The 13,655-nt window shown below is 35.6% G+C and overlaps 1 protein-coding gene across 1 annotated transcript; it reads right to left on the reverse strand.

Moving 5' to 3' along the window:
* Positions 1-6,049: 6,049 nt before the first annotated feature.
* Positions 6,050-12,551, reverse strand: LOC110898429 (ABC transporter G family member 15). The gene is made up of 9 exons (XM_022145214.2): positions 12,095-12,551; positions 11,918-11,997; positions 10,412-10,873; positions 9,531-9,653; positions 9,300-9,431; positions 8,942-9,226; positions 7,752-8,024; positions 7,549-7,656; positions 6,050-6,564 (listed from the first exon to the last, which is right to left on the reverse strand). The coding sequence occupies exons 1-9, from the start codon at positions 12,378-12,380 to the stop codon at positions 6,214-6,216; spliced, it is 2,100 nt and encodes a 699-aa protein (XP_022000906.1). The 5' UTR covers positions 12,381-12,551; the 3' UTR covers positions 6,050-6,213.
* Between the last annotated feature and the right edge of the window lie 1,104 nt (positions 12,552-13,655).

Genomic DNA, 13,655 nt, shown 5'->3' on the forward strand with positions numbered 1-13,655 from the left:
TGGCGTTTTATATTTTTCATAATGATTTCGAGTGAATTACAAGAATTGTCCTTTATCTTTATACGCAATTTCAGGCGGTGTCCTTTACCTTTAAAATTGATTAGTTTTGTACTTTATGTTTCCAAATGCTACATGGTTTGTCCTTTTGGCTTAACCCAGTTAATTTTTTTCGTTAAATCTTGTCATGTGCCTTGCACCTGAGGGCAATTTTGTCATTTTAACGAAGCAGGGACTAACTCTGTAAATAACTTAAAAAAGGTTTAGAAAAATAAAAAAAAATTATATATATAAACACACAAAAAACCCCTGTTCTTTCATTCTCTCCCTCTTCTCACCTCTCCTTCTCTCCCACCACATCCATAACCACCGGCACCTTCACCGGCGACCCCCATAACCACCGCCACCTGCCACCTGCCACCCCATTACCACCGCGACCTTCGTAACAACCGACACCTGCACCTGCCGCCTCGATAACCACCGCCACCTGAAACCTGCCACCCCCATTACCACCGACATCTGCTAATCACCTCTAAAACCCCATAACACCACCACCACGAATCGGATTGAACAGATTGGAACCCCCCACCCCCCGCACCACAACGTCGACGATTGAATTTGTGAATTTGTGTTTTTGTGTTTTTGGGATTGACATGAATTAGCGGTGGAGGGTGGCGGTTGGTGGTGGCTGTGTGAGAGTGGTGGTGGTGGTGGCGGCGGTGTGAGAGTGGTGAAGGGTGGCGGTTGGTGGTCCGAATAATACAAGCGATTGAAATCAGGATAATAGAAGCAATAAACGAGCATTAAAAGCTAGATCAGTATCAGACAAATTCAATTTGGGATCCCGGTGGAAACTTGGATCCAGGGACGGACTTATTAAGAATGGTCGGGTTCTTAGGAACTCATTCGGTTTATAGTTTTTAGTGTAAATATATATAACAAACTGAAAAGGAACCCATAAGTAAAATTATAGGGAACCCATAAACAAAAAAAGCTTTGGTAGTCCACTGGTTAATCTGCGTTCTTCCACCCTTGATACTTGAGTTCGAATCTTGTATGAGGCAATTATTAAATTTTTGTTCTGTTTTTTTTTTTTAATTTCTATTTTTATTTTTTCTTTAATGAAAAACCCATTTAGGGTTACAATAAAACAAAGCCATAACAAAAAAAAAAAAAACAGCAGACTACGAACAACTGAACAACGCCTCCACCCTCGACCTGCCTCCTCCCTCAGCGACCACCTCCGCTCCGGGCGCTCCTCCTCCAGCCGACAACCGTCCTCCTCCGACCGTTCTTCACAGGTGTGTTAACCAATGTTAATTTGACTTATGGTTGATAATCTGATGTTAAATTGTTATATTATGCAGAAGATTATTTTAATAGTTATGTTAAATTGATAATCTGATGTTACATTATTATGTTAAATTGATAATCTGATGCACCATTAAACGTTAGTCTTCTTAATACATCAAAATATACTTTACTTTTTATAAAAATCATCAATTTGGGATCAAAGATTTTCCTGCTATGACATTTATTTTTAGGGTAAACTTAGGTATGGATTTTGACACAACACAAACATAATATGAAATTCACGGGTTTGAGTTTAGCCTAAACAGGTTTGGGTCAGTTTAGGATCGAACCCGCAAACACGTTTAGCTAAATATGTCGTGTTCGGCACACCCTGGCAGGTTCGCGACACGTTTAATCTGTTTATTTTTATTAGTTGTAAAACTAGGAAATACTATCCATTTAACACCATAATAAGCTATAAAACTAGGAAATAGTTTACATCTTTTTACAATTTCAGCAACACTTATTATGTCACATGTATGATGCAAAGTGGTCTTATTAATGTCGTGTCATCAAAAGAAGCAATCAGGGGTTATTATGATTAAGAGAATACCTAGGTCACGATATAGATTATAGGATAACCTTTTTTTTTTTAACTTTTTTAGTCTTTATCTATTAAAGGTATAACCGTCAATGGATAAAGTATGAATTATAGAAATTACATTTGGGTTGACAAGATCAGAAATAAAGTTGTGTTCATTTTACTTTATGAATACAACTGTATCGTATTTTTACATGTGATGTACCTTATTTGACCCGAACCGTCGAACCGACCTAAAGTTTTTTATGTTCAGTCATAAAAAGGTGAACATAGTAAAAAAAAAATTCCTAGATCCGCCACTACTTGGATCAAAAATATAATAAATATGTACCGAATGAAGAATTGTGAGGTGAAAATTCACCGAAGGAGATGATCTGGAAGTTGTAGAGTACGATGATGAGGTCCCATTAATATATTATAACATATTTTATTGTTTTTAAATTTATTTTGTTTTATTTGTTAAAATAATTTTAAAATAAATGGGTAAGAAGACTAAATTACCATTGTGTGATCTGATTAAATGAAAAAAAAACTAACTTGGTTAGGTCAAAAGTACAAACCGTGTAGCATTTGGAAGAGTAAAATGTACGGATAGTCCCTGTGGTTTTGTAAAATAACACCTATAGTCCCCAACGTTTGGAAATTACACCTGTGCTCCCTGTGGTTTGACAATTTGTTACCCGGATAGTCCCTGGAGTGGATGAAGGTTAGTTTTCTCAGTTAAGTTAAGTTAAGTTAAATGAACATGAAATGACAAATTTACCCTTAATGATAAAAAAACAAAAAATAAAATATAAACTGATTAAGGGCCACTCTTTTTATATTATTTTATTTGTAGAATATTTAACCTCTATCCACCATCACCCTCCACAATCACCACCACAATCAACCCACCCCCTTCTTCTTCAACCCTCAAATAACAGTCGCACCACAACCTCAGCCGGCTTTCCACCGTCGCCTCCACCACAACCCACAACTTACACTGTGTGTCACAGGTTTATCTTGAAAGGCTCTTATTTCAAAGTCCTAGACCAGACACCAAGACACATATTCTCTCCTTCCTCTCTACATAATCGAGGCTACCCTGCTCTTCACTCTCATCTCTCTCTATCTAGAGTTTTTAAAGTTCAAGATTTGTACACTCACCCATCTTCACCAACCCTGAACCCATCTATCTTTCTCTCTCTAGAATCATCATCTTAAATAAACAAGAAGTGGAGAGCACCAATAACAGTTAACTCGAAGAAATAAAGTTTTGATTTTAATGGCGATGATGTTGGACAACACATGTGATGGTGGGATATTATTGTCATTAGACTTACACAAAGCGGTTCCGGCACCATTCTTAATAAAAACATACCAGTTTGTTGATGATCTGGCAACCGAAAGATGAGTTCAACAACCAGAGCATACAGAAAGATGAGTTCAACAACCAGAGCATGGATGGTCGGGTTGTATCCATTAATCTTGACTGGATTCAGTTGATCGGTGAAATAAAGTTTAGTACTTTGCTTATGTTGAAAAATTTGAAGAACTTGAGCTAGTCTGGGAACCGATTGACCGGCAGGATTGTTTCGAATCTCGGGTCAATGTATTCGCTTCAGTATCTAGATCTGTCTGGTAATGAGTTTTACAGGCATGTTCCTGAAAAGATTAATGATCTGTATGGTTTGAGTTATCTTAATTTTCCTAGGAATAATTTTACTAGCAGGTTTCCGAATGGGATTGGGAAGTTACAGCAGCTGGCGGTTCTCGATCTGCATTCGAGTTCGTTGTGGGGGGAATTTAGGGGTGTTGGTTTCTTAGCTTAGGAATGTGCAGTATGTTGACTTCAGTGATAATGCGTTTTACGGGTCTTTTTTCACCGGTCAACTGTGGTGTAGGTGGGTGGTGGGTGGTGGTTGGTGGTTAATGGTGGGGAAAACAGAGAGAAAGGTGGGGTGGGTGGGGTTGTTTTGTTTTTATAGAGTGAAGAAGATGAAGGGTAAATTTGACATTTCACATCCACTTAACAGAGAAAACTAACCCTCATCCACTCTAGGGACTATCAGAGTAACAAACTGTCAAACCACAGGGAGCATCAGTGTAATTTCCAAAAGTTGGGGACTATAGGTGTTATTTTGCATAACCACAGGGACTATCCGTGCATTTTACTCCATTTGGAAACATAAAGTACAAAACTCATCAATTTTAAAGGTAAAGAACACCGCTTGAAATTTGGTATAAAGATAAAGAACAATTCTTGAAATTCACGATTTCTCACTGCGGCATTTTATTTTTAATCAAGGTGTTTATAGTTCTAGATCGATTTCACACATAAAACATGGCTAACGTGGCAAATCCTCATTATCTTTATCTTAGCACGTGATTTTCTTAATCAATGGTTTATATTGGTTCGTATCCTTTGAGCCCTAAAAGCCCCTTACATTCAATCATATACATAAAAAAGTTTGGTTTTAAAGTATAAAAACTAGGGTAGGGATATGGTAAAAAGTGTCTAAAATGTAAGAAGGGTAAGAAGTGTTTTAAATCATTGGATATTTGATCTAATGGTTGAGATCAATAGGGTATAAAAATGTAAATTGCGTTTTAATTAGAGGGACCTTATGTAAAATTAAAGGGCAATAGTGTCTTTTTCAATGTTTGAAATATGGTAACCATATCATACACGACCAAAAAACTCCTGCACTTACTCCTTTTTCCTTAAATATAGGAATTAATGATTCACCTTAATTGTAGGAGGTCTTTGGTTGCATATTCGTCATACATTATCATAACGAGAACTGTAATCAGATTCATGGCATGGTGTTTTAAAACAACTGGATAAATTGACTATGATTCAAGTCATGGTGTTTTATCTGGAGACATTGTTCATGGCGTGGTGTTTTAAACATCTATGATTCAAGTCATGGTGTTTTATCTGGAGACATTGTATAAAAATCGTAAACACCATGACTATGATTCAAGTCATGGTGTTTTATCTGGAGACATTGTTCATGGCGTGGTGTTTTAAACATCTATGATTCAAGTCATGGTGTTTTATCTGGAAATATTGTTCATGGTGTGGTGTTTTAAACATCTATGATTTAAGGCATGGTGTTTTATCAATATAAAGCATTCCCAGATTTTAAAACACCATGACTATGATTCAAGTCATTGTGTTTTATTTGGAGACATTATTCATTGCGTGGTGTTTTAAAAATCTATGATTCAAGTCATGGTGTTTTATCAATACAAAACATTCCCAGATTTTAAAACACCATGATGAACCCATATTAGATCTTGCAAAATGGACGACATACTTGATATCAGTATATGCAGATTTAGTGGCCATGGTCTACATTTTGAGAACAAAAAATAGTAATACGTTTGTTGGCAATCTAAGTCTCACTTTCACTTCATTTTGTGGCCACCATCATAAATGTATAACTGATCTTTTATGGCATACGTAGGTGAAAATGGAATTGAATCTTGCAAAAAAATAGGACGACAATTTTTTTTCCAGTTATCTTGAAACTCAATTAATTGATAAGAAAAGTAAATTACTAATATACCCTTTTGAATTAATTAAGATAGAGGACACTTGTCATCACCAAATTATTTCTCACACTTCTTACAAAAGTATGACTTTGTACAGGATCCTTTACCATAAAAACTATACTATATTACACTACTTGTTCTAGCTTAGTCAATTGATTTTGAGAAATGAGAAACCAAACCGGTTTGGTTTATTCAACCACGACAGTCTAACGGATTATATTTGACTACTTGGATTGTTAGAACACAATTTATTGTATTCAAAATCGTTAGCTTGTATTAAAATTTTAAAAATAGAAAAACGTTTTTTAAATAATAGGAATAATGGATTTTAATAATTCAAAATATTAGCCGTTGGCCGGCAACGGTCCTAACTTCAAAAATAACCAGTGGTGGTCCCACCTTTTTACATATTGTAAACTAATAGATCTTTACTAATAGAAAATTAAATTCTTTTTGTTCTCTTATCCTTTTCGGTTTAGTAAAGGTCCATTAGTTTACAATATAAGAAAATGTGGGACCACTAGTAGTTATTTTTAAAGTTGAGATCGTTACCGACCAACAGCTAATAGTTAGAATTATTAAAATCCATTATTCCTAAATAATAAAGGTATACATGTGTTAGATTTGTAGGGCATGTTCTTTCATTTGTTCAGTGACCTCTAATTAATAAACAAGTACATGACATCATATGTAATGGTATAATACCATTGTTACAACATTTATGTTTAAGTTGTATGTGTGTAGATCACTTTATTGCTCTCAAATTTGAATGTAAAATGTTGTTATGTAATTGGAGAGCTTAGGCCCTCCTGTGATGCTAAAGAGCGAAGACTTTGGTATCGTCTTGAAGACGGGAACTTTACGAATGAAGCTCGCCTTTTAAGACGATGTAACGTTCTCTTCGCGTATATCGTCTGGAAAAAGGGCATTGCTCTCTCTTTCAACTTGAGAATCAAAAAGAAAATCGTTCTATAACTCACTAGAAGCACGTAGATTGCTAACAAGTCCCACCATTTAGAGTGACTCAATGGCAATCGATACAGCTTTGTAATAACATATGCACCCGTGATTTTCGGGTCTCCTGGTACTAATCCATCAAAAACCAAGTTTAGCAAGTCATTCTTGTATCCTCCCTGCAATTCACTTTTCTTGATTAGATAACTTGGTGGTCACAATTAGGGTTGCAAACGAACTAAACGTTCGGCGAACAGTTCATGAACTGTTCTGCGGGAAGTTCGTTGTGTTTGTTCGTTTATTAAACAAACGAGCACAAACAAGAAATTTCATTCGTTTAGTTAAATGAACGAGCTAGCATAAACAGAGGCCGCGTTCGTTCATTTATTTCGTGAACGTTCGGTAACATGTTCGTTTGTGTTCGATAGTTCATTAGTGTTTTTATTTTTTATATTTTATTTAAATACTTCAAAATTCCGACAAATAAAATATTTAATAAAATATTTTGTTCATTTTGTTCATGAAAGCTTGTTTGTGTCCGTTTATGTTCACGAACATTAGTTTGTGATCATTTGTGTTCATCAACGTTCGTTTTCGCTCGTTGCCTCAAATTTACAAACAAACACAAACGAACACGAACAAGTTCATTTTCTTAACAAACAAACACGAACATAAAATCTCATTTGGTAAGTGTTCATGAAGAGTTCGTGAACACATATGTTTGTTAACAAACGAACACGAACACGAACGTGTTCCTTTTGCAGCCCTAGTCACAAGTTCAAAAACCATTGAAATCGTCTAAACCGTCTAAAGGTAGCAAGTATGCTGGTTTGGTTGGTTTGAGATCCCAACAATTTGGTTTTCGCAGTCTAATGGTTTAAAGATTTGGATCAATTTTTAAACTTAGAACAGGCCGTGTAAACCGAAACGGCCATTTAACCTTTATTTTTCTAACTTTTTCATTTTTAAGTAATGTAGTTATATATGTACTATAAACTAGGTATTATCAATTTAAGCTTTTTAATATAAACTAATTAACAATTTTGATTAAAAAAGATCAAATTTATAGCTAAACGGTCAAACAGGTAAAACCGACCAGTCCAGCCAACCCACCATATTCTACTAGGTATGTTTGTTGTTTTCAAAACCCATAGTTCGTGTACCTGTATTGCCCATGATCCATAGTTCAAATACGAAACCGGGTACCGCCAAAAGGGCTTTGGAAGATCCGGAAGTTGGCGAAAGAATCCGGAGGTCATCATCATAACACCCTATGTATCATGCAAAACAATTCAGTTTAAAATTTGGTTTAGACGAAAAATAGCAATGTGCAAGTGTTATATATACAGTTCATATTTGATCTTACTAGTACTCCAGCCCCTATTACGAGCCCCATCAAGAAATTGGGCACTAGAGATGCCACAATCATCATACAACTCTCGATCACTGCGATCGAGCCAAAAAGGTTGAGGCAGTAGAAAGCGTATCGTGAGAATCCGTGATTGAACTTCACCATGTTCCATGCGATTGTCCCGGTGACAAGCGAAACCGCCACCAGGAATGGGAATGACGATAAGAAGTTTGATAATATAAACACTCCCACTCCATAGTACCCGTTGAGTCGTTCCCTAGTAAATATCTGAATAAAAGTGTACATATATAAATAAGAATGTAAGCGAGTTGAGCTGAGCTGAGCTGAGCGAGGGCGGGCTCTGGCACATTTATATTAACATGCAGAAATTTTAAGCTCGAATTCAAGTCTACATGTTGATTTTTTAAATGTATTCTTTACATATACTTTTTATGTATAAAAAGAAAAAATATATTTTTACCATAGTCGTAATTTTTAAAATACATGATTTATTATTTATATAAACTGCATAATTTTTAGTACATATGTACTAAATATTGAGTTATAATTTAAATTATATAAAAAATTGGGATTTAACTTAACGTGTAAAGATTAAATTATTTTTGTTTTTTTTTTTTGAAAATTTTTTTCCTACTACTTAAGAATACAAATCGGTCTTAACATATAAAATACCCTTAACGTAAGAAGTGAAGGGGGAATTGTTTTATTCTTTTTTTTTTTGAATTTTTTTTCTCTACTACTAAACAATGACGTTTAATTGCAAAATATAAAAAAATAGTTATTTTACAATGGTAGAGTAATTTTGTAGAGTAATTATAATTACTCCTTACTCTACAAAATTACATAATTACTATACTAGTGTAAAATCACGATTTTTATTTATTCTAGGACTAAATACGTGTTTAACAAGTAGGGAAAAAATTTAAGAAAAAAAAAAGAAAAAATCTCTCCACTTCTTACATTAAAGATATTTTATACATTAAGACCCATTGGTCCAATAAATTAACCCTTAACTTACCAACTACCAAGCCAAGCCAGCGAGCCAACAATCAAGCTTACCTTGGGTTGGGTATGGCTTATTTACAAATCGAGTTGAGCCAAATTCAATATAGTCACAACTTTTGTGAACAATCTTATAAAAAAAACTAATCAACAACTACAAAGTTTCACTATAAATTGCATACCTTCATATCTTCGATAAACGAAGGGAAACTTCCGATAGACATGAAGGTCATAAACCCGGTTATGAAACCACCACACGCTCCCCTCGCAAATATAGCCGTATAACTTGTACCAACATCATAAAAGATCGTCCCAACACATATCGATACAACCAAGTAAATAATTATACGTAACCAGTAATATCCCATATCTCTCGACATGTTCACAAACGATCTTCGAGTCAATGTAGTAAGTTGCTTCCACCAACCCGCTTGGCCCGCCATATTAGGAATGGCCCCGGTTCCACGCTGCATATAAAAGTCAATAGCCATTCGCATATACACGAAATGTCAAAGGTGTTAAGAATTTGGAGAAGCTTACGATTGCCGAGAGTTGTTTAACCTTCGATCGAGCTTTCACGGCATATTTTGACCACTTGTATTTCTCTACTAACGTTGCCTTGATCTCTGCTGTTACCATAGTCATAAAAGGGTCTGATTTTTCTCGTCCCTCCTACAAATTAAAACATTAGACATGAACAATAGACATGTATTGTTTGTATGTAAACGAGACTAAAAGGGACAACTAGAAGCCAAAACAAGAAAAACATACGTAGATTCTGGATGATCCTTTTAGAGTGGTTGTTATAGCATCAAAGTCTGAATTAATACAACGTAGAAAATGGTCGGATGGATTCCTCTTCATGGGACATGGGAAACCGGAGTCGGCAAAAAACTGTAAACAAGGTAAAAAAAATTAGTGGTTTAAAATAAACTGTAAAATAAATGTATCATGTCATGATAAATATATATCGTCTAGTTGCATTCATGATAAATATATATAATAAAGTCTAGTTGCATTATTATTATATTTTATTTTCTTTTATATCTTCTCCAAAGATAAATCCGAAAAATGTAAGGAGGACAATCACTGGCGCATTGCGACAACAAAACTGTCGCATATTGGTTCGTCAGAAATTATTATATCCGTCGTGGTTAGAGGTGTACAAATCGTTTATTTTAAACCAGTCCGGTTTTTAACCGAACCGGTTTTTTGCGAGGGGAACGGTTTTTAATCGGTTTTACATGGTGGGATCCCGAACTGGTACTAATCGGTTCGGTTCGGTTAAAAACCGGGCTGGGCCAAAAACCCAGTTTCTAACCGTTTTTTAAACCGGTTCTAGAGATTAAAAATACTAACCAGTCTACAAACCGACGGTTTGTTTCGGGTTGAAACCGATATTTAAAAAAAAACAGTTAATCGGTTTTTTTTTTCAGTTTCGGTCCTAAAACCGGTTTTTTTACACCTCTAGTCGTGGTACATCAGCATCACACATGACGTCACAAGAAAAATAGCGACGAAACTAGTTACGATGGACCTTTTTGTGGTAATTGGGTTGGCAGTCTAGTTAAGACTTAAGAGTGTGTTGTTACAACAACAACAAAAAATAGTGTTCTATTAAGTTAGGTTTGGTTTTTAACCTCCTCACTCACCTCTATAGCTTCCTTTGTCTCTCCAAAATACACGGTTTCGCCTCCGGATAAAAGAAACAAGTCATCAAACAATGCAAAAACTTCGCTGCTCGGTTGGTGGATGGAAGAAATAACTGTTCTTCCATCCCGAGCCACGCTCTTTAGAGCATGAGCCACGAAAAACGCTGAGGCGCTATCAAGACCGCTTGTTGGTTCATCGAGAAACAAAAGGCGTGGTCTCACAAGGATTTCGAGTGCGATACTTAGCCGTTTCTTCTCCCCGCCACTAATACCCCTCAAATGCCAGTTTCCGACCAACGTATCGGCACAATCCTCTAGTCCCATTTCCATTATTGTCCCTTCGATTGTGTCTTCGACCTCTTCTTTGGTCAACGTTGACGGTAGCCTCAGATGGGCTGAATAGGTGATTGTTTCACGTACCGAGAGGGTTCCCATTAGAACATCTTCTTGTGTCACGTATGCCTACAGATGGATGTATCATTTTCGTTATTCAGGAATTAGTACAAATAAAATAAATAGTTAGCAACTAATTAATATAGATACGTAGCAAAATCGGGAAAATAAATATTTTGAAAACATAATTAATAAAATCCGTAGCAAAATCATGAACAAACTAAAGAAAATAAGTATTTAAAAATAGGGTTAAGTTATTCTACAAATAGGTCTTGAGATACAAAATACTTTTAACTAAGAAATGGAGAAGAATTTTTTTTAATTCTTTTACCATACTTATTAAGCACATATTTTAGTCTCAAAATCAAAAAAAAAAAATCATGATTTTACACTACTAGAGTAATTATGTAATTTTGTAGAGTAATTATAATTATCCTACAGTCAAGTGGGGCTAGCTCACTTGGTAGAGGTTCTTGCCTCTTAGTGGGAGGTCTTGGGTTCAATCCCAAGCAAGAGTGAGTTATTTGTAAATATAGGAGTTTGGGAGAGTAACGTTAGCCATTCAAAAAAAAAAAATTATAATTATCCTACAATAATTACTCTACTACCGTAAAATCACGAATACAATTATTTACTACTTTATTACTAATTTTTACAATACTTCAAACTAAATATAATGATCATATACTATATATATTTATAAAAAAAATAATTAGTTTTCGGATAATCGGATTATCCGAAAATTTTGAAATTCATATCCGAATCCGAAAATTCGGATTATCCGGTTTTCGGACATCCGAATTTTCGGATATTTCGGATACGAATATTTCGAATTCGGTTTCGGATCCGGGTTTTTTTGAACACCCCTATTTGGAAGTGTAGAGCATTTTGGTTTCAACAGAGTTCCCTCTAGACAAATCTAACATCACAAATTCACATATTTATATATTTACATAAGTAAACTCTTTGAATACACTAACATAACAAAACTAAAAAAAATTGAGCATACATGCTCATTTGAGTAACAAACCTCCTAAAACGTAATTTTTCTAGACCAGCCAGAAATAAATAAAACTCGGGTATTTGTAGCGATGGGTGCATCGCGTTACTTACAACGGCGCCATAGCTTAGGTTCTTCTTCTCGCCGTTAAGTAGAATCTTTCCGGTCATCACCACATTTTTCGCTAGTCGACCTATATCATTAACAATCCAAATCACAATATATTTAACCACTTTTAAAATTAACCAACTAACTAACCTAAACTAGTAATATTATGACATGAAAGAAACCTGCTAGTGCATCAAGAAGCGTGGACTTTCCCGAACCAGAAGGGCCCATGATAGCCATGATCCGACCCGGTTCAGCATATCCGTTTAAACCATGGAGCAACCGTTTGGTTGGTCCATCACCCGAGCTTGGAAGCATCACCCTTAGATCTTGCCACACAAGATAACTTGTCCTCTCGTTCATATTTCTACTTGGACCTATACTCGTTCCACCACCACCTTCATCACTACCATCCCCACGCCCCGCCGCTCGACCGCGATCACCATGTTTTCCCACTTCTATGTTCATCTTGAGAAGAAGAAGAAGAAGAAGAATTAAAATCCGGTTTTGGAGATTTTAATAAGCAATTTTTTGAAGATATTTGTTACCCTTTTTTTCCAAAGATGATATATATTTGAGGTGAGAGGAGGTTAGCAATGTAGCATGGCCATGCATTTATTTTGAAAGCAACGGTTGGTTGGGTGTTAAATGACTCTAACTTCTTGTTATATTAGTCTTTGAAATTAGATCTTGAAAACTTAATGGGTTCAATCATTCATTGTAAAATGAATATTTTTCTTTAGGATAAATTAGACTTTTCGTCATGTTTGTATCGGATTGCAATAGATAACCTTTAACTTCAATAATTACAGTCAGAGTCCTTTTTTAGAAAAACCATTACACCCTAGGTCTTTTAACATTAACCAGGTTAAAATTTTCAGTTAAGTTTGACATGTGCCTTGCACATGAGGACATTTATGTCTTTCTACCCTAATTTATTTAAATTATAAAAAATAAAAAATAAAAACAATAATATATGTTTCACTTACTCTCTCTCTTTCTCTCTTTCTCTTTCTCTCTCTACTCTCTCTCCGTCTCTCTAAAAGCTTGAATCAGTCACCTAAATTCCTATGGGCATGTTTGGCTAAGCCTTTTGACTTCTCATTCTCAGAAGGACTTCTCCTTCTCAAGAAGTCACAATTTGTGACTTCTCCTTTTCTCCTTCTTGAAGACAAAAAAACCTTGAAAAGTCCTTTTTCTGCTTGTGTTTGGCTAAGCTTTTCTCATCTTCCTGACTTTTCAATAATGTTTGGCTAAGCTTCTCCTTCTCAAAAAGGACTTTTAGCTCTATATAAGTCAAAGACCCAGAATCGTGAATTCATTTCTAGGTGTTAAAAAGATTTGATTTTGTTTGTGGGTTGTAAATGGTGTGTGATTTAATCGATTTAAACGGGCATAAGCGAAGATTCCGACGAGGTTTCGACGACGTCGTCTGGTTCTGCTCCGGCGGAATTGTTGCCCACGGTGGTGTGTTGTTTGGAGTTATGGCGCGCCTGTGCTGGATCTTCAATGTGGTTACCGGAAAAAGTAAATGGTGTCATTTACTGTCCTCAGGGCCACCTGGAACAGGTGCAACCCGCCGGTGATTGGGTCGGCTCCAGCGAGTTTAGTGTTCCCCCTCATGTGTTCTGTCGTGTTGTTGATGTGAAGGTTCACGTAAGTTTAATTGTTGTTTGTTGATGGTTTTTTTTTTTTTTTTTTTTGATTTTATGTTTAATTTGATGATTTGTTTTTGGATATTTT

This window comes from Helianthus annuus, chromosome 13, assembly GCF_002127325.2.
Source record: "Helianthus annuus cultivar XRQ/B chromosome 13, HanXRQr2.0-SUNRISE, whole genome shotgun sequence".
NCBI lineage: Eukaryota > Viridiplantae > Streptophyta > Magnoliopsida > Asterales > Asteraceae > Helianthus > Helianthus annuus.

Bases quoted from the DNA above. Each gene is read 5' to 3' on its own strand.
- LOC110898429 (XM_022145214.2), bottom strand. From the start codon at position 12,380: ATGAACATAGAAGTGGGAAAACATGGTGATCGCGGTCGAGCGGCGGGG. The intron at 11,998-12,094 runs GTTTCTTTCATG...TTAATGATATAG, and splicing joins GCTTCTTGATGCACTAGCAG to GTCGACTAGCGAAAAATGTG. The intron at 9,432-9,530 runs GTATGTTTTTCT...TTTAATTTGTAG, and splicing joins AAGGATCATCCAGAATCTAC to GAGGGACGAGAAAAATCAGA.